We start from the raw sequence: 26,632 nt of genomic DNA, 5'->3' as shown, positions 1-26,632 counted from the left end.
ACACACACATATATACATATATATATAATTTAATTCTGCTACTACATTAATCTGTGAGGTGTAAAAACTTCTTACAGTTAAAGAAGGTTAACTCTTATTTAGCAACGTTATTAAGCTGCGACTTTAAAAAATGGAGTTTGAGTGAAGCCATCGTAAACCTATCAGCGGGCAGCTCGCTCTCCACACCGCCCTTTAAAGGAATCAGCCTATCAGCAGGTAGCGTCACGCGGAGCAGCGCGATGATTGGCTGACTCCGCCTTCACTTAAACGCCCATTCATAAATAAGTCATCGCGATGAGGAAGCGAGGCGAGCAGCACGGAGGCTAGAATTCGCTTCGGAAATGATCGCGACTGTATTTTCTTCTGACGCGTTTGGCTGCTGGGGGTCGAGACAGACACACACCACTTCCGCAGCAGTCAGCAAAATCGCGCGTATCATATAACTGACGCAAAAGTGACTCCCGAGCCGTGACCCCTTCCATTTTTATTAATGAGTGTTTTTGCAATGATGGCTTGAGCTCTCCATCATCAGGAAGCCGGATGCGCTCTTGAGAATACATCGTCTCTCCAGAACGCGCAGTTTCTCCATCCAGATCAGCGCGGACTAATGCACGCTTGTTTCTCAGTCCGGTTAGTGTTGTGATCCAGATCTGAATGTTCACCGTCTCCGGAGTCATGGCAGAGAAAGAGGAGCAGCTTTACGCCAAAGTGACTCCACGCAGGCAGCGGCAGAACCGCGCAGGAACCCTGAAACACGGCTCGAGCCTGGACGTGCTGCTCAGCATGGGCTTCCCCAAGACCCGGGCGTGAGTAACCTGTCACTCGTACTGTCATCTCACTCCTCTGTTTAACATCCGAGTCTGCATCAAGCTCACACCAAGTAAAAACTGTCTGTAGGTCACCAGGGGAGAATACTTATTCATGTGCAGCTGCTGGGAACACCATCGATTTTACATAACCAAGTTACAGCTAGATGTATAATCGATGAATTCATTTGCCACCTCATCACAGTTCAGCAGGAGCTGTCAAACCTTTTATTACCACATTAAATATATAAATAAATATATATCTGGACGCCCTTATGTTTTTATTTTGTGAACATAATTCAACAGGTTAAATGTTAGACACATTAAACAAATTCTTCCATGGTATGTATTTACAGGAGTGTTTAATTAATTAATTAATTTAATTTCTGGAATCTTCACCCGCAGAACCATGCGAAAAGGAAAAAAAAAACGTATCATATAACCTTTTCATAATTTTGTTAAAACTTGTCGATCCAGCTTTAGAAATTTATTAGTGTGTTTGGCATTGTTTTACACCCCATTCGACCTGCCATTTAGGATTAGGATAATAGTAACTAGATAATAACTATAACATTAGTTCATAGTAGTTGATTGACACACCTGATCATGCGCATTAAGGGTTTGCCTTGAACATATTGATTGTTGAAACTACACTTGCGGATGTTATTATTTATTATTTAATATTTACAGTTTAGCTGATAAACCCACAGAACCATGAGGACAGTGGAGGATCACAGTGGTGGTTAAGGCTTTAGGTTGCTGATCAGAAGGTTGGGGGTTCTAGCCCCAGTACAGCCAAGCTGCTGCTGTCGGGCCCTTGAGCGAGGCTCTTAACCCTCTCTGCTCCAGGGACGCTGTATCATGGTGACCCCGGTTTCCTAACAAGCTGGAATATGCGGAAAAAGAATTTCACTGTACTGTGATGTATATGTCAGGTATGTTTGGGCCTGAAGGAAAACCTTTTGCAATGTGATACAAAACAAAAATTTGAACGGCACTGAAGTTAAAAATAAACAGAAAAAAAATCCACCCTCATTAAAACCACCTGAAAGAATTTAAAAGGGCAGGGGATAAGCATCAACCTAAAGCTTATTCGTATTTACTTATCAAATGAAAAAATGAAGGCCTATAATAAAAACACGTTTTTAGATAGATGACCGGGACATGTCCTATAACTACACAGCTAATATTTACAATAAAACCAAGAATGAATCAAATTGAAATTGAAATAACTGAAAAGCTGCATGTAATAGAGTGAGGCTGAATAATATAGCTTTAAATATTTTGAAGTTATTTTAACTTGGATTGGTGCAGAGATCATTGTGAAACTGGAGTTGAAACTGTAAAGTCCTTCTAAAGAACCATTTGCTATTTAACTGTAGTTGGACTGTAATTGATAGTAGTTACTGAATAATATAAATAACTAAATAAATAATGAGCTGAGGCCATAGTGTTTAAACCCGTTCCCCTCAGTAGTCTGTATTTTTGTTCCGTCCCGGCTCTAGACACTCCTGTGGGAGTTAATCAAGGTCTGTAAATTTGTAATTGATGGGTGTGGAAATAGACCAAATACATGGTCAACTCCTCTATAATCACACATCCATTTCCCGACTCACAGATAACGGAAGGAGCCCATTCCATATCACTGTCATTACTCAGCTTAAGATGAAGTGCATTAGCAGCCGACAGTGGGGGAGGAAAAAAAAGTAGGTCTATTGATGCGTCTCAAGGTTTGTTTCACTCAAGTGCAGTTTAAGTGTTTGCTCTCGGAAAAAATAGTGAATATGAATACAGACACAGACTCACTGTTCAAGAGTGTTCCATCAGAATGCAGCTAACACCTCTAGGGCTGAAGTTTTGTTGCCTGAGATCTTCCACTCCAGCCTTGACAAACCATGTCTTCATGGAGCTCGCTTTGCGCACAGGGGTATTGTCATGCTGGAACACTTTTTGGCCTCGGAAATTATAATGCTACAGTATACAAAGACATCCTATACATTTGTGTGCTAACTTTGTGGCAACAGTTTGAGGATGAACCACATATGGGTGTGCCGGTCAGGTGTCCACATGTCCAACTTTAACTTTTATACCTATATAGTCACACAGACATCCCGTTGCTGTTTGGCACATTTCTCACTCACCATTTTTCAGTGTAATATTAAAGAGAAATCCAACCTAGAACTAGTGGACACAGCAACTCTTGGACCCGACGTTCCAGAATGCAATGCAGCCATAGGATGCAATTACAGCAGATACTTACTTTTGGCTAGTTAGAGGACAAGACAGTGATGTTGATGGTGGTATTAGCATGTAATTTGAAGTTTTGGAACCTGTTCTGTTTGAACAGAGTTTATACATGATGACGTGACAGAGCTCGATAGACCGAAAGATTAAAGCGCTGCTGCATTGGGATCTTTAGTTAGAGATCAAGCACAAGAAACAGCGACCAATAAAGTAAACAGAAGTGTCAGTGAAAGAAGTTTTTTTTTAAAAAAAGGTCAACTCGGAGTTTCATTACAAAATCTAACTCATATATCATTGTAGATCACATGTTAATCATAAAGATTAATATGCAAGCCAGTCAAGGGGGGATTTTACCTTTAACTACGGAAAATTAATGTAACCCTTAATACAATATATTTCTGTATCTGGGATAAATAGTAATTTTCCAGGAAGTACATAATTTAGTTTTAATAATAATAATAATAATAATAATAATAATTGATCTCATGGAGGTTAACAAACAAAAAAAACTGCTAATTTATTTTGTACTGTTTTTATTCATCCTGGTTGTATTATTCATATACAGATAGATTTGTATACTGATACGCCGTTTCATATACAGATCGAAGCCCTAAAAATCTATGGGGGATTTACCATAAAAGGACAAATTAGTGAAATTAGTCATTGTTCTTTATACTTTATTTTAGATTAGTCATTTCCAGACCACAGAGGGAGATTAAGTGTCTCCCTGAGGTAAATAGTGGAAGAGAGACTACAAATATTACCAAGTTTGGGTGTTATGAATCACACAAACTTTATAACAGGGCGAGAGGCTAGTTTATTAAACATCCATGCTGAAACTCCACCCACAGATCTATTTGCATCTTCCCTAGTTTAGCACTAGGAAGTGCTGTTTTGCTTATTCGATGAAACTTCAAAATGTCTCTGTCTGACTAGGTTGTCTGAGTAGACGGTGTTTTGACAGAGTTCTCTAAATGCTAGTTAACTGATGCCTGACTAGTAGCACTAAGCCATATCGTATCGTCTAGGATATACTGGTACAGTTCCTCCCTGTGATAAGAATTTATCATCCCGCAATATTGATGATATAGTTGATGACGTGTTTACACGCGGCAGCGTGGGCATCTCGCACGTAGAACTATAACAAGCAGGGCAGAAGGTTGAGTTCCAGCCCTAGACGAGGATGAAGAATTAATCCCCAACAAAGGAGCTTCCTCTGTAATTTGGAAGTGGTTCAGATACAGAAGATGAGCTATGAATCAAACATCTGTGATTTGTCAAAAACCTGTATCGACAAAGGGTGGAAATGCATCAAAGTTCTGAAGCAAGAACACTGAGGAGAATATTTTAAGTCAGAAGTTATATTCCTGAAATGTATCGGTTGCCATGTCTGCTGATGATGTTGCTAACACTACTGTACTAACCGTTTCAAACTAGGAAGTTGAATTTTACGTTGGGAAACTCAAATGAGTGGAGTGATATACAAAGTGAAACATCCCAGTGCGGTTATACTAAATATAAGCACTCTTGGAACACCGCTTGACCAATCAGATTAGTGGACCGGAACAAACTGTTTTATAACATTTAAAACCTGACAGGTTAAAAAGCTCTATTCCATTTAGTTATTTGACCATAAAATACCTTCAGTGACCATAAATATTGGACTTGTAGCTGATTAATTACTGATGTATTACCATGTGCTAGATGCATGCTGTTAGAGGTTCTCAATCTGAGCTCAGGAAGTGCAGCTGAAGACAGTACCTGTACTTCTGTGGCGTTTTCAACAAACCCTTGTTGACATCCCCTCATGACTCAGCTGTATGATTCACCTATGCGATGTGGATGGCGATTTTGTTTATGCATACACATGCATTTCGATCAGCAGTTCTGCTGATTTGGAATGGATAGTAGTGAATTAGGTAATTATTGCGACCGTAGTCTCAGATTCAGATGTTTTGCCCGTATTTCACACTGTGCCTGATATCTATTGCACTCTTAACTGGCTACAAGCTTTACAATATTAAAATTAATTCAAGAGTTTATTTTCAAACAGATAGTTTTGGAATTAATCTTGATTAAGGTAATCTTCCCAACAAGCTCAGGAAGGTGTTGTGGTTGGCCAGTTGCAGTATCAGTCAAATGTCTTCTTATTGTGCAGGTAGACACTTTTATTGGCAACGTATAATGAAGAAAACAGATACTTCAGCAATAGTTGAAATCTGACTTGCAAGACTACTGCTGCAGTGCATTTGCTGCTACTGTCCACGATGGGTATTTAAATGAAAGGTTCTGTGACCAGTCTTGTTCATTTAGCTACCTCAGGTGCAGCAGGTTAGCCTTTTTAGTGTCCAAATTTTGCCTCAGCATTACAGGTGTAAGTTGTAATGGAAGTAATAGAATAGAATAGTAATGTCAACTAATTAGCTTGATGAAAACTACAACTCGCAATTCGCCTACTAGCCATCACAAATATTACCCAAGATTAGAATTAGCATAGTATGTTGAAATGAGTATCCCAGAGGTACCCACATGGTCTACTATTTCCAGTAGATTTTTGAATTGTGCATCCATGGACACTATTTCAGCTAATATTACCCGCAACTCCTTGCCCGAGGGACTCCTCCCTTTCTGTGACTGTTTGCTTCGCTGAATTCGACCTGCAAACATGGCGGATCAGTGTAACGTCGGTGATACGTCTTCAGTTTTCAAAACTTAAATGTCAAGCACTAACCAAAGTTCTTTTTATTGTCAAGATTAATGATTGAATGTTGTGTAAAAAGAGTACCATGTTTGTACCATCTTCTAGGGTCAGACGAAGAGACAGAGCAATGACGTTCTCTTCCGTTACACGACTTATTAGTATAACTTACGTAATCTTTTTGCTACACGCTCAAAAGTTTGCACTTGTTCTTTACAAAATAAGAGTACATACTTTTTAGTTCATAGTATAAGTAGGTGAATTGGGACACGGCAACACACTTTCTTCCACACCTGTTGAGTTGTTATTATCTAGCAAGAGAAAGAGTTGATTATATGAGTTTATAAGTTCATTTACTATTTATTTATTTATTTTTTTTTACCATTTTGCAAAAGAAATTGAAGACCTCACAATGCCTTCTGGTTAAGTGCTGCTAGAGGTTATATAGACTCCTAAAAGAACACTCGCAACAAAAACCGTATTGGTACGCAGTTGTCTCTTTCAGAGCCACTCCATCTTCATCCTCTTTGCCATCTCCAGCTAACCATGAACACACCATTATGTTACTGTCAGTGAGGAACTGTGTGCTCATTTATCAAAATCACTGAAACACACACACACTTCTGTGCCATTACCTTTGTCTTAGTTTAATCCTATCGTGGGCATAATCTAGCTGAATCCTGCTTATAGCTTTTCTTATTTTATTTCTGACCTCAGATGATTGAATGTTAGTCTTTGGATTATAATGCCAGAGCAGAGCACAAATTCAGCACCTGATCACAGATGTGTTTTCTCAGCTCTGGTTTCATTTAGAATTGAGTCATTGCGGACATTTATAGATGTACAGTAGGGATGTAGCACAAATATCCTGTGGTACAAGCAGGAGGTTTTTACTTCCATGTGAATATATGAGATGTAAAGATTTAAAGCTTATGGGAACAAGAAAACCTGAATAATGTATTTACACTGTTCATTTATTCAAACTTAGTATCTGCCTGGTCAGGGACATGGAAAAGAAAAAAATATATATACATACATACATATGTACATACATACATACATACATATAGGGGGCAATGTTACTTAGTGGTTGCCTCACACCTCCAGGGTTGGGGGGTTCGAGTCACACCGCCGCCCTGTGTGTGCGGAGTTTGCATGTTCTCCCTGTGCGGTTTCCCACGGGGACTCCAGTTTCCTCCCAAAGTCCAAAGACATGTGTTGTAGGCTGACTGGCATTTCCAAGTTGTCCGTAGTGTGTGTGAATGTGTGTGCCATTGTGCCCTGCGATGGGTTGTCACTCCATCCAAGGTGTCCCCTACCTTATGCCCCTAGTCCCCTAGTATAGTCCCCAGGCTCCCCGCAACCCTGTGTAAGATAAGTATGTATGTATGTATATATATATATATATATATATATATATATATATATATATATATATATATATATATATATATACAGTATCTCACAAAAGTGAGTACACCCCTCACATTTTTGTAAATATTTGATTATATCTTTTCATGTGACAAAATTGAAGAAATGACACTTTGCTACAATGTAAAGTAGTGAGTGTACAGCTTGTGTAACAGTGTAAATTTACTCTCCCCTCAAAATAACTCAACACACAGCCATTAATGTCTAAACTGCTGGCAACAAAAGTGAGTACACCCCTAAGTCAAAATGTCCAAATTGGGCCCAATTAACCATTTACTCTCCCCGGTGTCATGTGACTTGTTAGTGTTGCAAGGTCTCAGGTGTGAATGGGGAGCAGGTGTGTTAAATTTGGTGTCATCGCTCTCACACTCCCTCATACTGGTCACTGGAAGTTCAACAATGCACCTTATGGCAAAGAATTCTCTGAGGATCTGAAAAAAAGAATTGTTGCTCTACATAAAGATGGCCTAGGCTATAAGAAGATTGCCAAGACCCTGACACTGAGCTGCAGCACGGTGGCTAAGACCATACAGCGGTTTAACAGGACAGGTTCCACTCAGAACAGGCCTCTCCATGGTCGACCAAAGAAGTTGAATGCACGTGCTCAGCGTTATATCCAGAGGTTGTCTTTGGGAAATAGACATATGAGTGCTGCCAGCATTGCTGCAGAGGTTGAAGCGGTGGGGGGTCAGCCTGTCAGTGCTCAGACCATACGCCGCACACTACATCAAATTGGTCTGCATGGCTGTTGTCCCAGAAGGAAGTCTCTTCTAAACATGATGCACAAGAAAGCCTGCAAACAGTTTGCTGAAGACAAGCAGACTAAGAACATGGATTACTGGAACCATGTCCTGTGGTCTGATGAGACCAAGATAAACTTATTTGGTTCAGATGGTGTCAAGCGTGTGTGGTGGCAACCAGGTGAGGAGTACAAAGACAAGTGTGTCTTGCCAACAGTCAAGCATGGTGGTGGGAGTGTCATGGTCTGGGGCTGCATGAGTGCTGCTGGCACTGGGGGGCTACAGTTCATTGAGGGAACCATGAATGCCAGCATGTACTGTGACATACTGAAGCAGAGCATGATCAGTATGCAGTATTCCAGCATGATAACGATCCCAAAGACATGTCCAAGACGACCACTGCCTTGCTAAAGAAGTTGAGGGCGAAGGTGATGGACTGGCCAAGCATGTCTCCAGACCTAAACCCTATGGAGCATCTGTGGGGCTCAAACAGAAGTTGGAGGAGCACAAGGTCTCTAACATCCACCAGCTCCGTGATGTCATCATGGAGGAGTGGAAGAGGACTCCAGTGGCAACCTGTGAAGCTCTGGTGAACTCCATGCCCAAGAGGGTTAAGGCAGTGCTGGAAAATAATGGTGGCCACACAAAATATTGACACTTTGGGCCCAATCTGGACATTTTCACTTAGGGGTGTACTCACTTTTGTTGCCAGTAGTTTAGACATTAATGGCTGTGTGTTGAGTTATTTTGAGGGGACAGCAAATTTACACTGTTACACAAGCTGTACACTCACTACTTTACATTGTAGCAAAGTGTCATTTCTTCACTGTTGTCACATGAAAAGATATAATCAGATATTTACAAAAATGTGAGTGGTGTACTCACTTTTGTGAGATACTGTGTGTGTGTGTGTGTGTGTGTGTGTGTGTGTATATATATATATATATATATATATATATATATATATATATATATATATATATATATATATATTAATGTATGTATACACACACACACATACATACATACATACATATACACATATTTATTCAAACCTGAGTCAAATGAATACTTTTTAGCTGTTTGACAAGTTCTCAGACAGTTCTCATAACATACAACGTTAACTGTTATCATAATGGCTAATACCAAGATGAACTTGATTTACTGCAAATGTATTGCTACTATTTTATTTTCATGAATAGATTATATGTTGAGATTAATTGCGAAACGAAATGGAAACGTTTAGCATACCGTAGCGCCTGAGCAAAAAATCTGTGACGGTCACATTAAATTTGTTGCATCAAACAGTTTGAAGCCTGTGCGTCTGTGTGTTAAATAAGTTCATGTGCTTCACATAGCCCCTTGGCTAAGATTACTTCTTAAGGAAGTGTGCATCAATTTAGGAATGAAAATTTAGTCACTTAAGCAACAGAATGAAGTGAAACTTAACACGCTAAGAACTGTACCTGTTGTCGGCTAAATATGTGACCCTGTTTACACTCGGCCATTTAATGCAGTTTGAGTATCAGGATTATGCCCAGATATTTTCAAATAGACATAAAAAAATTAATCATTTGTAAATGCACCAAATACACTGATTTAAATCCAGTCACTCAAACCACTTCAGTGAGGTCTGGAACCCCACTTTGAGATCCATGCGGTCTAATGCACCTTTAGCTAAGCTGGATTGAAATCCAGTTGCTAAGCTGCAAATCAGCTCATTACATTCAACCACTGATGTCTTCATGTGTTGCGTGTTGTTTTCAGTTGTTTTATGTAAAACATGGTTTTAAGTCAAGAATTTGCATGCCTTTTTCTATGTTATTAAAGGCTGATGGATTGTGAAGTAATTTTTCTGATTTTCTTCTTAATAAGGATACAAGCAGGCATAAACTTAGAGAAGAGGAGTAGTTTTTTATTGAAGCTTCATATACATACACAGGTATTGTACTTTCAAGGTTCAGTCCTCAACTGCCCACATACCAAAAAGCCATTCCCAAAACATCCTACCTAGGCTGGTCAAGGTCAGAGATAAAACGTTCTCCTGGGCCCAAACACATTCCTGTTCACAAAGTAAGCTCAGTGAGGAGCTTCATTAGCACAGGAATCTCGAGAAATGTTTAACATACTCCAGTAAGCCTTGTATTAGTTTCCATACTGTGCTGATACTATCAATAGGTAAGAAGAGCTGTAATGAAAAACGCATAACTATTCTTCAGAGGTGCAATAGTGGATTGCATGTGATATTAATGTGATATTTAAGGCATATTAACTAGATTTGATACAAATCCCTCATAATAAATATCTAGCTCATGTCTTCCATGTCATCCAAGGAAATTAAAAACAACATGTAAACTCATGGTCTTTGATGATGATGTGCATATTTTGCCTTAAATGGCTGGAAACCAGGAACAAAGAGAGGAAATTGGTTATGTAGTAAAATGAGCTAATTTGCATGTTACATGTGATATTGTGATCAGAGAGAAAAATTCAGTGTTAAACTCCTATCATGATATGACCAAGATATAAAATGTATCAAGCAAGTATAATAGGGTTTATTTATATATTTTGTGCTACAATTGTTTAATCAGAGTGATAAAAATCTGTGTTTTTCAATTAGATTTACAATTTTTTTTTTTTTTTTTTTTTAACAAATAAAAAAAGTATGGACCAATTATGAATTTATTTATAACACTTCCTTCATTTGATTTTCAAATTTTAGACTAAACTGAGCCTAAAGTCAAATTCATAACATGTAGGGTATGAATTTATAATTCACACCCTCAGCCATAATTGAACAATTTAACTAAAAATAATTTGGACCAACAGCCAGAATGAATCATTGGTTGATATCCGTTGTCTGGTGAAGATGGCGGGATTTTAACGAGTCGTGACGTAACGCCATCAAGTAATGCATAAAGCAACTGAAGAATGTTGTAGAAAATAATGTGGAGCAAATGAAAGAAATTGTGTTTATCAGCAAAAGTCAATATGGAGTAGGTTTTTTTTTTTAAATTCGTTTTTTTTTCTCTGGTTAATGGATGTGACCTATAGGAAAGTACTGAGACATTTGTCCACCAGGCAACGACTAATGGAACAACAAGATTAACCCGACACATAAACTGCTTGGCTCAGGTGCCCAGGTTAGTGATTAGTTTTTCAACCTCAAGGCATCAAATCCCTCCTCCTCTCCACTTCATTGGTCGTTGCACACATCATGATCCGTTCTGTCCTGAGAAGATCTACAAAGAGCTACAACCAGCATGCACTAAAGTCATTTTCATAACCAAAGTATGGAAAAGGGCAGTGTGTGTACAATTTTTTAATTTTTTATTTTAAGAAACACACACCCAAACACTGGAAACACTGAGTTTCCTGTAATTGGGCCGGCAAGTTACATAATGTTTCAGAAGAGCATGCTCATGTAAAAGTTCAGGGAAACCATGAGTAAGCCTTGAGATGGAAGTGTTTGAGTTTAGAAATGGCTCAGTTATTTCATTTAAATATTTTACACAAGTCAGTATGCTTGACTGAACCCTGGTCCATGCCTGTGTAGGCCTGTGAAATTTTCCGGTAACCCTTTTTTTTTCTTCTTTTTTTCTCTTAAGGGGTTGCATAATTATTAATGTTTTACTAGTTGAGCCATAATTAGCGAACTGTGCACAGCACATAAGCTCATGCCGATCAGCAGAGCATTCCTTACACCTCAATGACCAGTATCTATGAATGGGGAAATGCTGTGTCTACAGGAATGTCTGGGAGGTTTTCCCACACTGATGCATCTCTGATGATATTCACTATACCACAGTGCGAGGATTGCATTTAAATTGTATTTAGGTTTAAAGGCAACAGAAATAACTGCTAGAGCAGGATGGATTGGTCAGAATTCCTTTGGGAGTAGGAGGAAGTGGGATTTAAAAAAAAAAAAAAAAAAAAAAAAACCTTTCCGGGTGTAGTCTTTCACAATGTGCAGTTAACTGTAGAAAAGGTATCATTTAGTCTATACTATTTTCAGACTAACAAAATACATTTAATGTGCTTTCTTTACTGTTGGCTGGCATTTCTTTACCACCTGCTACAGCACTGAATAATGAATGTATTCCTCTACACATAATCAAACAATGCTGTAGGGTGTACAGTATGGCAAACTTATGTGATAATATAAAAGAGAAGAGAAGAACCCTCAGTTAGCAGTATGGATGTATTTTAAGCATTTCATTGTTGCTGTTTTTTAAACTTTATCTTCGTGTTGTTAGTAAAGACAAATGAATGCTTTTAATCACAAAGCTTTCAGACACTGTCTATGAAGTTTCTGTTTTCATTCAGCAGACAGGCATCTTGAAAAACAGGTCCCAGTACCTGTTCACATTGTCCAGAGTTATAAGCATAAAATATACGGTGAAGGGAATTATGGAATTGCTTCTCCAAGAGGGCTACACCTGGTGTTTTTTCAAATTTGTCTACAATTGGGAACCTTAGAAGCCTGATGTCAATTTTCCCAAAAAGTTTCCTACTTACCCTGCTGAAAAAAACCCCAATAGAACCCATGATAGAATTTGTAATGGTTTTTGTGGTTATAATGGGAGTTGTATTGGTTTTAATGGAAACTGTAATGGTCCCTGTGGGTCTCTACTGCTAATTTGTTACCTTCAATTGGTGGCATGTTATGTCTAGTGGATAACATTAAGGACCAGTAATTATAATCATTTTAATGCTTAGCTGATGGTTTGTAATGGTATTTTTAGTGGAAACCATTAGAATTTCTGTGATTTGTTTGAAGATTTACAGTCTTTCAGCCTCAGGTGTAGGTCTCATGGTGATCCGGGGCAATGACTTGGTTCTTCCTGTTAATGCTGAGACAGTTGATGTGTTTGTTTTTTTATCACATGACGTGTTTCAGAGGAAGTATATGGGGAAGTGGGAAAACCAAAGCAGGAATCATACAGAAGGCCCGAGGCTAGTGGGTGTGTGTAATGTTGTAGTTGAGTACTCAAGCATGTAAAGAAAAAAAAAAACATGAATAAATTTAAACAGACAGTCTGACTCTAGTGGAATTATTTTCATTTAACAGCAACAATTTTAGCATAACATTTTCAATTTTATGTGAAGTGGACAAAAGTAGGTAGCTGATTCTAATGCATTAGAATTTTAATGGGTGAAGTTATGTTTTTTTTGGTCATCCTGTCCATATGTATGTGTTTATAATGGTATAAAATAATCCATGTCCTTAAACAAAGTGCAACATACAAGACAATGCAGAAGCTCAGGACTAGTAAATGTATATAGAGATGAGTGACACTAACTACAAGCCACTACAAGCTGCCAGAACAGCTTGATTCTGCAAGTTTATAACTGTACTGGATGGATGATCATCAGTCTTCCGAAAGCTATCGCTGTAATTAGTCTTTTGATGTTGATGTGAACTAACATGGCAGTCCTCAGATTGAGATCTGGTGACTTATGTAGACCATAACATATGATCTACATCATTTTCCTACTCATTAAACCTTTTCATTAAGCGCTCATGCTTTGTGGATGGGAAATGTTTAATCATAGGCCAGCATATAAGACTGCTTTCAGATAAGTGTTTTGTGCTTAGATCACTGCAGCATTCCAGCAGTGCATCATCATATACTTATTGTAGATGGGTAAAGTGAGTCCCTTCCTACTACATGATCTGCAATAGTTTGTATCATTGACATTGTTGTAAAAGGTCAGTGGTAAACAGGGTCTAAGTTCAAATTGATTAACATAGCGTGACTTCAAGGTAAAGCGGTGCCACTCTCTCCATAGGAAAACAACAGCATTGTGGATACTTATCATCTGGAAGCAGCCTAACAGAGCCAACAGCTTTCCTTTCATTATTTGCCATTCCATAAAACAATGTGATTAGAATATTATTTCAGTTTCCAAAAACCATAAAAGCTGATTTATTGATTTACACTGATGTGTTTCACATGAACTAAATAGCATTCCTTTGCGGTTTTTTTTTATTTTATTTTATTTTTTTTTTATATAAATGTTTCGCTTGATAAATATGCAGTTAGGGAGGTTTCTGCCTGAAGGTGCAAAATGTAGTCAATTCAAGTCTATACATTGTGCACTTGGTATGAAAAGGCTTTTCATTCAGATGAACGTTACTGATGTTATTAACAATGAACACACTGCAAAAATGATAATGATATCATAGCAAGGATAAATAACTTTAATATAGTCTTTAATAACTTTAATTTATCTAATATTTCCTATAGTAAGATTACAGTAAATCAAATATAAGATATTTAAACCTACACTACCAGTCAAAAGTTTGGAGACACTCGACTGAAATGTTTCTCATGATCTTAAAAAAAACAAACATTTTATTTACAATAAATTTTTTTTTTTAACGGATGACTTGGAGTGAAATATTCTGAAAAGCAGCCAGTAAGTGTGTAGTATAGGTGGGAACTCCTTTAATACTATTTAAAAAGCATCTCGGGGGGATTCCTCAAGAAATCGGTTGAGAAAATGCCAGGAATACATTTCTGGAAATTCTAGGCGAAAAGGTGTCAACTTTGAAGATGCTAAACTGTTAAATTATTTTGATTTATTTTGGATTTTTTTTATCCCAACATAATTCCAATAATTCCATTTGTGTTATTCCAGAGTTTTGATGATGATGATGATGATGATGATGATGATGATGATTATTATTATTATTATTATTATTATTATTATTATTATTATTATTATTATTATTATTATTATAAAATGTGGAAAAATAAAAATAAAGAGTGTGTCTAAACTTTTGACCGGTAGTGTATTTCTAGTTTTTTTTTTTTTTTTTAAACTACTATCAGGCATTAAATTTTCTCATTTTATTGGCAGATATTTTTCTTCTTTTTCATCTAGAAATAAATACTTAAAATTAACAAACATTTCTGCCAACAGAACAAGACCGGTTCAAGTTTGAAATGTCTGGATAAATAAAAATGTCAAGAAATAGCTTTAAGTCTTATATTTGGATTATTATAATCATTTCATATGAAATACAAGATAAATTTGACTGTATTTGAGTTATTGTCATGCAAAGATGTCAGTTTTTTTTCAAGTACTAGGAAATGCAACCATATGTACTGCACCATCAATTTATATGAATCATTTACTTGAACTGCTTGACACTACACTGATCTTTTGATTTCAGCTGATTTCATGTTACAAAAGAGGCGGGGCCTTCAAAGCACAACTTTGTGCTTTGAAGTTTTCAAAATGGCGGAAGGGCTGACTGTGTACTTTGCTACACCACTAATGCAAATTCGGGGCAAAAACTAAGGGTTACATTTTGGCTTGTAAAGTGAGCAGTTCCTGTGGAGGCTGTTTTAACAGACAGTGATCTGTCATTTGCACCTAGGTAGAAGATATGTACACACTGTTTGGTCTGAAAATAGCCATGCTTTGAAACGTGTTTGGTATTTAGGTGGAAAACTAAAAAAAAATAAATCAAAGTAAGCATAAAAGCACATTAGAAGTAAAAATGAGAGCTTGATCTCCTGAGAAAAAAATTAGTGAGGGTGATGTGGTTGGGTTCAGTCTATTTCATGTGACGTTGTAGGAAAAAGTACAAACCGTAATCCTGCCCCGTAACCTTCATAACTTTTAAAAAAAAAAATTAACTGTGCAATTTTTAAAACTAATTTCTGTGAGAATTTTTTAAATAATATATTTTTTTATTTTTATGATAACCGATTATGAGATCATGTCAGTTATGTACGCATCAGGCTGTGCGGATTGTGCAGAGCTGATCTGCACAAGCTTTTTACTCCATCAAAGGTATCAGCATATAGAATTTATAAGTATATTTAAATGTTATTGTTGAAAATGTACATTTCTGCACAATTTTGAATCTCTGTGCTTTTCATATCACACTCTACAATATGGTTTTATTTTGATCTCACACCTCTTGTGTTCTTCCTCAAAATTTATCAAAGTTCATCATCAGTAAAGATAAACCGATTTCCACTAGTCTGACTTGAAAATATGTTGTCATGCACTTTCGCTTCCTGTTGCGACACTTCTAGGTTTGTATTTTCTTCAGCAATTATGTTTGAGCGAGAATTTTCTTAATGATTTGTTAATTTCCTACTTGTTAATGGAAAAAGGATAGAACATGAGTTCTGGTGCCTAATCACACATGGACTCACACACACACACACACACAAACACATGCATATACACACACAAACATACATATACAAACACACAAACATGCAGTCCTCCTACACCACCAGACTCCCTATACACTCGCAGCAGTTTGTCCGCTGAGAGGAAGTGGCCTGTTTGAGGAAGTGGTTTGTGACCTTTCAAGTGCAACATAGCTGCTGGGACATAAAGAAACCCATATGTGCTGAGCGCTGAGATACGAGTTCACACTCTGACATGCACATGTACAGACACTCAGGCAGCAACAGATGTAGGGATATATATATATATATATATATATATATATATATATATATATATATATATATATATAAATATATAATGCGTGCATCTCAGAACTCAACACGATCTAATAAGCCTATGGTTAATGAGCCACTTGACCACAAATTTACTGCGTATTCTTCTTAGGGCGCATGGTCATGTAAGTTGGGCTTGATCATTATTAGGTCACACGACCATAAAAAATGTAAGCTTTACCTATGCTAGGAACATATATATTAAACCCCTGGGGCACTGTTTCTTTGACTCGCTTTTTTAAGCACATGTATAGTTTATTGTTCTGCATATTAAATGTGGCAAATGTCTGGTTTTGTTTTCTAGTTTCGGTGTGTGACGAATAAAACAGGGGATTTCCTTAAGTGTCTTTATACTGAAGAAAAAACACACCTCCCCGTGTAAAACTAGTTCAGTCTGAAAATGGTTTGAGTGATTAAGATGTCATTGAGCTAAAGTGAATACAAAAATAATACAATGGTTAGGAAATAATTTCAGATCATTTAGCAGGTGTAGGTAGGAGAGGTCATTGGGTAGTAGACACACATGTCTGTAGATGTCGATTGTCATCTGGTTGCTGGAATGGAGGTATTTTAATAAACATTTCAAAAATATAGTTGACTTAATGTAAATAAACCACTACAGAACTAACAGAGATAGAAAAGTCTATATTTTTTTCCCCTTGCAGCATTAATGAAGATATTCAGTCTTCTAGGATTTGAGAGTGCATATGTATGTAATGTTATTCCTAATACAGTAAGTACCTGTACATTCATTCACCTTATTGAATTAAAATGATGCTATTATGCTATTACGATTTGGATAATCATAAAGATTACAACATGTAGAATTAAATTCAATTAAAACGTTGCTGTTCCTTCCCATTGTGAGTGAAATGAATTACAGAACACAATACAACGTCATAGTCAGGTGCCCATTATCCCTCTGATATTCACTTTTCATTTTTGATTTTATGATTGACTCAAGGTTGTCATTGCATTTTATTTAAAAATATTTATTAATTTGTTTTGAATTTTAATTTAATTTAATTTAATTTATTAAATTGTATGACATAATTTTATTTGATTCCATGTTTTATATCTGTATTTTAGATGACCCCTTTTTAATTTAAATATACTATTTAACCTTACCAAATTTTATTATTAATTATATAGTTATTTATAATTTCACATACTTTATATTAGTATCTTCTCTATATGCAGAGCCAGTTTGAAAATAAGATTCTAGTCTCCGAATAAAAAAATAAAAAAATAAAAAGATAATAAATAAGTAATAAAATAATGATGACTGAAAGGAAAATTTATTGTTTTTTTTAAAGAGAAGTGATGAAGGAAAATTCAGGTGTGAGAGACATTTTGGTGACTTGGTTTGTGCTTACTCTTGTACCTTTTAGAGGGAAGAGTTCATGCAAATCAATACACAGTTATTCTGAGTAATAATTTTTTAATTCTGTTATGAAACATTTCTATCCTGATAGGAGTGGGTATCTTCCATGTCAGCATTCTGTCCATTCAAGACAACTTGGACATGATTTTGTTTATTTCTGCTTTAATTCATTCAAGATTAGACTACAGATCCTGACTTGATCTGACTTACGTCTGTCCTGATGAGCTGGAGCTGTTCTCACATGCATAATCACACTTTTTAAATTTGAGACTAAGGTGCTGCCACGAGTTGCTAAAAAGATATAGCCGTACTAGCACCTCAGATGCTTGTGACTCGGTTTCCTCTGCATGTAGGACAGTAGGGCGTTTACACTTCTTTTCTGTCTTTCATCGCCTGCATCAGCTCGGCTCTAATCAAACTCTACTCAGCTCACCTTGTTCTGGAGATAACATTTCTACACTTAGTTCCTTATCAAACAATCTATTTAGCTTTTTTTGTGATTAAAGTAATCACATCTTCCTTAAAATTAATTTCCTGTACATATGATTGATGCAGAATTCTATCGTCAAAGATCTAGCTTAAATAAATAAATAAATAAAGAGTAGTCCCTGTCAGTATTTTTTTTAACAACATTTAGATTTTAGCTTGTTTACCACAAACAAGGAGCAAGCTTGTTTACCAGAAACTATGGGTGCAAGCTGAAATCCTACAGGTCTTAGGAAAAATTCTAAATTTAAATGCACGGTACCAGAAGAAATCATGGCACTTATACAAGAATAAAACCTCCTGATAGATGTAGAAAATTATTTGCGGAAAAATATATATTTGCGGTTTTGTTTTCAGTGTTGTCAGCTCCTGTGAAGAGCAGAGCCAGTTCAGACCTTTTCTTCAGAGAGCAAAATAGGGGACTTTCCTGACCTTATTGGGACACAATTTTTCTGATTGCCTTTATCTATCGGTTGTATTCTACTGCATGAAAATGTTGTTCAGTATTTGGTATTGAGTGTTATTGTTTTATAAGCAGCATAACTGGTGATGGTTGGACATCATAAATATGTGTTCTGTACAACTAGAAGTTACTGGACAGTAATAAAACTGTTAAGGTATTTAATTATCAAGATCACATTAATAGGAAAGGAGAATGTTTTACCAGCTTTGTCTGGCTTTTATGCTGCTGTGGCTCTGGCCAGTATTTTCTTACTTTATGGTGGCTTTGTATTGCATTGTAATTGCATTTATAACATTGCTACCAAATTTATTTTATTGTGAGTGGAGTTATATTGATCTGTTTACACTCTCAGATCTGAGACTTTGATAGCTGCATGTATAACAGTGTAGGATTTTCAAATTTGTTGAGAGTCATGGGACGGGTTTGGAGAGTTTGCCAAGTTTGGTCATTTGCCACACACACACACACACACACACACACACACACACACACACACACACACACACACACACACACACACACACACACACACACACACACACACACACAGACAGAGAGACAGAGTATGATTTGTGCTTAGAACAGAATTAATTAAATAGGACAGTTTAAATGTGAGCTGGGCTAAATGTATGAATGAAAACGGAAAGGAAAAGAGAGAACTCCTTGACACTTAGCATGTGACCCAGAGAAGGTCTCCTCATAAGAGGCTAGCAATTGGTGTGTTGTGTTAACTGGAGTCAGGAGCGAGCTGGTGCCAAGCAGTCAGAGATGGCACATGCTGACTTTGTCTGTAGGCAAGAAATGGCACGAGAGGAGAAGGATGGAGAGTTGTGTGTGTGTGTGTGTGTGTGTGTGTGTGTGTGTGAGAGAGAGAGAGAGAGAGAGAGAGAGAGAGAGAGAGAGAGAGAGAGAGAGTGGGTGTGTGAGTCGGTGTGAGAAAAAATTGACAAGGTTGTGCTGGGAGAAAAGAAAATGAAAAATAGAGAGTGTGCTATTTTCATTAAAAAAAGAAAACAATGAATGAGTTTACAGAAATAGTCTGGCATAAAATTTCATGCAAAATCAATTAAAAAAAAATCAATCATCCAATGTTCAGTATTAGCTGTAATAGAAGTTTAGCCAAAATTTTCATTCCGTTGTTGGCTTTCACTGCTATTTGATATGTACAAAGGAAGGATAGCTCAGTGGCATCTCCTGAACGTAACACTCTTCAGTTGCCTCATACTGTATATTTCTCTGTGCTGTAATACACCTTGTTGCTGTAACTGTAGCCTGATACCTTCTTAAATCCTGTCATCTGCTGCGCTGCAGACATTTAGTGTGGATGTTATCTGGCCACTGGTAAGATTTATTGGTGTTAGTTGGATAAATTCGGAATAAACACGACAGGACGTGCTGTTATTGGAAAAATAATCCACAATGGTGGTGGTGTGATGCAGCTCGAGTTACTGTTACCGACCTGAAGTGAAATATTTTCGTATAACGGCACATCTTGAGGTGTTTTTTTTCTTATTACGATTGAAGCCAAATGTTTACACACGCCTAGGCTAAAGATAATTCACTCTCAGTTTTTCAAAAGTCCACACATCTCATATTACCATAGATTTCTTTTAGCGAGTCAGTTAGGGCATCTGCTTTGTTCACATCAAAGGTCATTTTAAAACAATCGATTAGACACAGATTTATTTCAGCTTTAATCCACTACATCTGAATTCCAGTGAGTTAAAGGGTTACATACTACTAAGTTGGCTGTCTCTTTAAACAGTCTGGAAGATTCCAGAAATTGATGTACTAACTTTTATAAGCTTCTGATTGACCAGTTGTCATAATTAGGAGTTAATTGCCCTTGATACCATGGGAAAATCTAAACAGTTCCTCTTGAGGAGCAATTTCCAAACAATTGAAGCTACCACAAGCATCCGTACAGTAAAAACTGTATGCAGATATATCAATCTTGGGACCACACAGACGTTGCATTTTTAAGGAAAAAGGCACAAAATAACACCTAGGGATGAACGAACTTCAGTCCACAAGGTTCAGTCCAAACTATGTACATCCACCATTGGCTGTAGACGTCCCTACTCCAAGACTGGCATAAAAAAGCCAGACTGTTCGCAGGTGATCAGCCGCCTTTTGGAAGTTATGACAATATTATAATTTTATTGTCGTCATGTATGACTGAGATAGTTATTGAATACCAGATGAAAGATCAAACTCTTAGCTAATGTACCTAGCTAGTGTCACGATTCCCCCTTGAAGCAGCGTGCTCTAAGCGCGAACGCGCGAGCACCTGCTTTTCCGTTGTTGACTGTAATGACATCTGGACATGTAGGTTTTGTTTATGTTTCTGTCATGTCTCCTCCCTGTTCTGTCATTGGCTGGGATTTCACGTGGGTCTGAATTGCTCTCAGCTGCTAGCGGTTTAGACGCTGATCATGTCCGCATATATACCGCGCGCCTCCCAGCACACAACACGGAAGATTAAATGTTTAGAGCTAGTATAACACGTATCATAGTCATAGTCATGGTCCATGTTTAGAGTTAGTTCGCGCTGGATTATCCGCTTCCAGCCCCTCGTCATAGTTCGTTTCTTGTTTTGTTTATCGACCTAGATTCCTGACTTGCCCCGTGTATGCCTGTTTGCCAATCGCCTGACCTCTTGCATGTTTGTGGTTCATCCTGCACTTGCATCCGTCCTATCTCTGCTCCGTCACGATTCGTGACAGAATCTTCCGCCAAAACATGGATGCAGCACGAGGACGAGAGAGAAGTCACGCCACAGAAACCAGGGAAGTAGTAGGACAATACCTCATCGGGGAACGCTCGGATTACTGGCCGCATTTTTCGTCTGTGCAATTTCCCCAAAGGTACGCCGTTGAATTGCCACCAGAGACAGCGGGATTGGGGAGCTACCCGCTGGAGTTCCTCTTCAGCTGCCAGGTGTACTTCTGCAGCTTGGCGTTTCCCAAGGCTAGTAAGAGAGAGTGGATCGGGTTCCTGGTGTCCAGGTTTTGCGGTCCGGCCCGTGACTGGGCAGAGCAGCTGGTGAGTGCTGGGTCGCCAGCCCTCCATGATGTCACTCAGTTTGCAGAGCTGTTTATGGAGGCATTTTCACAGCCTGGACAACTTCGTGGTCTTGATTTACTGGGGTGGAGAGTCAATGGACAGCCCCAGGTGGACCCACCATTCAACCTCTAATATGAGGAGATGGACAGGGCAATAACCAGCGATCCACTTCAGTTTCCAGCCAACGCGGGGGCGAAATCTCCGAGATGTATGACTGAGGGCTGCGGGAGAGAAACTCAGCTTCAATGTCCCACCTGCAAGAAGCTGGGCCTCCAGGAAGCTTTCTTCTGCTCTCAGGAATGCTTCAAGAGCAGCTGGCGGGAGCATAAGAAACTCCACCGGAGAGCCCGTGCAGAGACCCAGCCCGGGATCAACAGGGTGACCTCGGTGCGCCCGTCGGAGGTCATAGCACCAGAGCTCAACCCTGAGGTCCAAGTCAAGTCCCAAGTCCCTGAGGTCCAAGTCAAGTCTCAAGCTTCTGAAGTCCAAGTCCAGTCTCAAGTCCCTGAGGTCCAAGTCCAGTCTCAAGTCCTGAGGTCCAAGTCCAGTCTCAAGTCCCTGAGGTCCAAGCCCAAGTCAGGCCTCCAGGCTCTGAAGCCCAAGTCAAGCCTCCAGGCTCTGAAGCCCAAGTCAAGCCTCCAGGCTCTGAAGCCCAAGTCAAGCCTCCAGGCTCTGAAGCCCAAGTCAAGCCTCAAGTCCCTGAGATCCAAGTCAAGCCTCAAGTCCCTGAGATCCAAGTCAAGCCTCCAGTCCCTGAGATCCAAGTCAAGCCTCCAGTCCCTGACATCCAAGGCAAGCCTCCAGTCTCTGAGGTCCAAGCCAAGCCTCCAGGCTCTGAGGTCCAAGTCAAGCCTCCAGGCTCTGAGGTCCAAGTCAAGCCTCCAGGCTCTGAGGTCCAAGTCAAGCCTCCAGGCTCTGAGATCCAAGTCAAGCCTCCAGGCTCTGAAGTCCAAGTCAAGCCTCCAGGCTCTGAAGTCCAAGCCAAGCCTCCAGGCTCTGACGTCCAAGCCAAGCCTCCTGTCTCTGACGTCCAAGCCAAGCCTCACGTCCCTGAGCTCACGTTCAAGCCTGCTGATCCAGTTGACCAAGCTCTGCTAATATCTAAGCCTAATGACCAAGTTCTGCTCACACCCCAGTCTGCTGACACGCCCAGCCAAGCTCTGCTCACGCCCCAGTCTGCTGACACGCCCAGCCAAGCTCTGCTCACGCCACAGTCTGCTGACACGCCCAGCCAAGCTCTGCTCACGCCACAGTCTGCTGACATGCCCAGCCAAGCTCTGCTCACACCCCAGTCTGCTGACACGCCCAGCCAAGCTCTGCTCACGCCACAGTCTGCTGACACGCCCCGCCAAGTTCTGCTCACGCCACAGTCTGCTGACACGCACAGCCAAGTTCTGCTCACGCCACAGTCTACTGACACGGCCACCCAAGCTCCGCCCATGCCCAAGGTTCACTTGGTGACCTCAGAGCCTCAGCCTCCCTGTTCAGCTGAGGTCGTCGCTCAGCCTCCCTGTTCAGCTGAGGTCGTCGCTCAGCCTCCCTGTTCAGCTGAGGTCATCACTCAGCCTTCCTGCTCCATGGCAAACATCGTTCCCCCCTTCTGCTTTGAGGAGACCCACGCTCCTCTCCCTGGCCGCACGGAGGCCCACGCTCCTCTCCCTGGCCGCACGGAGGCCCACGCTCCTCTCCCTGGCCGCACAGAGGCCCACGCTCCTCTCCCTGGCCGCACGGAGACCCACGCTCCTCTCCCTGGCCGCACGGAGACCCACGCTCCTCTCCCTGGCCGCACGGAGACCCACGCTCCTCTCCCTTGCATCCGTCCTATCTCTGCTCCGTCACGATTCGTGACAGCTAGCTAACATATGTATAAATTCTAATGAAGGGAATCTTCATCATGCTGGGCTAGACCTCAGGATGAAGGTAGGGGCTTTACACGAGACTCTGGCTGAGAAATGCAGCCATCATGCTAACTATAGCTAGCTAGCTAAAAATGTATATCGTTTGTACCTAATCAGTAGTCTCAATGTATCTTCTTATCTATCTCGTTAAACATCAGACCAGAGGATACAACTGTAACAGTATACTGAATTTGAAATACAGAAATTTGAGGAACTTGTCAGCACCTCCCCTTAGTCACAATTATGAGTTCTCCAGCTAAACAACTTCATAACTAGAAAACGATACAGATTACACAGCAAGGATAATTCGGCTGACTATCATCCATCGTTCCCTAGCTTCGCACCAAATTAGAGGATAAATGCTTCTTCTTTTCACCAAGAAATAGCTCAAACTCCATCAGTCGTAAATCCTTTTTATTCGTATAGTACAATTTTGGACTCCTTAACACTTGCGATTGTTTGTTAACTTTCTAACTCTCCTGTGCTCTCTTGACTGATTGGCTGCGAGCTCTTGTCTGTTACTGCATATGGGATGTCTGAGTCAGACAGCGTCCTTGTCCTTAACTGGTGTCCGTCTTCACCTTACTAGAGTTTCAGACACTGGCTACATAAGTGGAGCTTTCGTAGCATGGCTGTTTGTGGTTATCCACTTGGTGTAGCATGAACTACAGCAACAATCCAACCCTGAATATTGTGTAATGGTAATGCCCACTCCAAAACAAGGAGCTGCAAGAAATAAGCTGGAATCCAGCTAAATTAGCAGGCCCAAACGTAAATAGTGCATGTGTTGAGGGAAACCACCAACGATTTCAATCATTAGCCACAAACTCCACTAATCAGTCATTCAGCAGGGAATGTGGAATAAGAGAAAACGCAGAGGGCGTAAAGAGGTGAGCTGAATTTCCGCTCACTGTGTGGTGAATAGAAAACGACACCGGCAGTCGAAGCCTGTAGAGATGAAGCACACGAAGGCATCCAGGTATACACACTGGATTTGGTGGTTTGGAGAGATTAAACAGAATAATAGCTAATTCTGTAGCAACCTAGCAGTGGGTGACCACTAATGTTGTTGACCTGATTGGAGGGAGACTCAAAATAAAACAAGCGGGCACAGCAAGAGGAGTCAGTCATTTGTTTCATAATTGGGCAAAAATAAGTCTATATAGTTGCTAAATTTTTTTTCCACAAACTAAATTTATTGTTGGCATGACAGACAATTTCTATTAAGGTAACTCCCCAAAGTGTTGAACTTAACCTTAATATTACATTATATTTTGCCATTTGCTACAAATTTCCTGAGTCTCAGAAATCACCAGCTACCACTGACACATGGGTGGGCTTAAGTCACATTGGCAGTGGTGTTGGTCTGAGGGGATTTCTCTGTGGTGTGTGTGTGAGGGAGAGTGTAGAGCCGCATGCTGACTTATTTCTCACTAAACAGGAAGTAGGTGTCTCCTCCTCGAATTTGGCAAAAGCGGTCAGACAGGCCGGAGAAAGAGACGGGGACACACACGACGCGTACACACAGCTTGTGTGGTTAGCCACAGAAAAAGTAACCTCCTGTTCTCTCTATTTAAATTTTTTTTTTTAAAAATCGGTAGCTGATTTTTTATTTTTTTTTTTTAACCTGGAAGAAATGTCACAAAATACAAAACAAGTGCAAATTAACAAGTATACACACACAAACACACACACACACACACACACACACACACACACACACACACACACACACATGAGTACACATTTGTTTTCCCTTCTAACTGCATGGGCAGGAAATGCAGTTTATAAATAAGTCATTGAGTTCCTGCTTGGAGTTCTGACTGAAGAGGAAGGGAGGGAGACTCAGACACACACACACACACACACACACACACACACACACGCAGGCGCGCGCACGCGCGTTTGTCTTATTATCCTTGTGAGGACCTTCCACTGAAATAATTATTAATGCAGCTAATTTATGTTATTCCTACACTGAAACCTCAGTAACTAAAAGGATTACTTTTTAAATTATACAGTCATGTGAAAAAAATAAGTAAACCCCATGGAAATTGTTGGCCTTTTTTATTTTATTTATTTATTTTTTTAACATATTTGGACAAGCAAACATTTGATCCTGCATGAGACAGTGCCTATTAATAAAGGTGATACGATCTATCAAATGACACATAATACTGACATTTTGTAATAATTTTCACAATGTAAATAAAAAAACAAAAAACAGATTAGTCACATGGACACATGGAAAAAGTAAGTACACCCCTACATTTATCACACTTTCAAATCCATAAAATTATAATCAGGTGTTCAAGATTGGGGGCCAGTGATTAGAATCTGCTTAGAAAGTGCAGGACTTATTTATACCCCTCTCATATGTGGTGTTCCCTTTGCTATTGAGGTGTGTGGTGTCATCATGCCAAGATCTAAAGAATTCTGTAAGGCCTTCAGAAAAAAAGGTTGTGGATGCCTAGGAGTCTGGCAAGGGATTTAAAAAGATGTCCAAATTATTTGAAATACATCACTCTACTGTAAGGAAAATAATCTACAAGTGGCGCAGATTTCAAATGACTGCTGATTTGTCCAGGACTGGTCGTCCCAGCAAATTCAGCCCAAGAAGAGATTGTTTGATGCAAAAAGAAGTCTCTGAGAACCCCACAATTTAATCACAGGATCTGCGAGTAAGTCTTGCAACTGTTGGTGTCAAAGTTCATGTTTCTACAATTACAAAGAGATTGCACAAATTTGACCTGCATGGAAGGCGTGCCAGGAAAAATCCTTTGCAAGACTACAGTTTGCTAATGAGCATATAGGCAAAGATCAGGCCTTTTGGAATAATGCGCTCTGGACAGATGAATCAAAAACAGAGTTATTTGGCCACAGTAACAGCAGACATCGATGGCACAGAACAAAGACAGCTT

The 26,632-nt window shown here is 39.4% G+C and overlaps 1 protein-coding gene across 4 annotated transcripts in view; it reads left to right on the top strand.

Annotated features, from left to right (window-relative positions):
• The first annotated feature begins 290 nt into the window (after positions 1-290).
• The window catches only part of ubash3ba (ubiquitin associated and SH3 domain containing Ba), a 54,540-nt gene continuing 28,198 nt past the window's right edge, over positions 291-26,632 (top strand). For all 4 annotated transcript variants that reach the window (XM_017459813.3, XM_017459812.3, XM_017459811.3 and 1 more), the window contains exon 1: positions 291-806. In XM_017459813.3, coding sequence (XP_017315302.1) covers positions 655-806 — 152 coding nt within the window. In that variant the 5' untranslated portion in view covers positions 291-654. The remainder of the gene's footprint in view (positions 807-26,632) is intronic.

The sequence above is a fragment of the Ictalurus punctatus genome, chromosome 28 (genome assembly GCF_001660625.3).
Source record: "Ictalurus punctatus breed USDA103 chromosome 28, Coco_2.0, whole genome shotgun sequence".
In the NCBI taxonomy this organism is placed as follows: Eukaryota; Metazoa; Chordata; class Actinopteri; order Siluriformes; family Ictaluridae; genus Ictalurus; species Ictalurus punctatus.
This window is presented reverse-complemented; position numbering and strand designations above follow the sequence as displayed.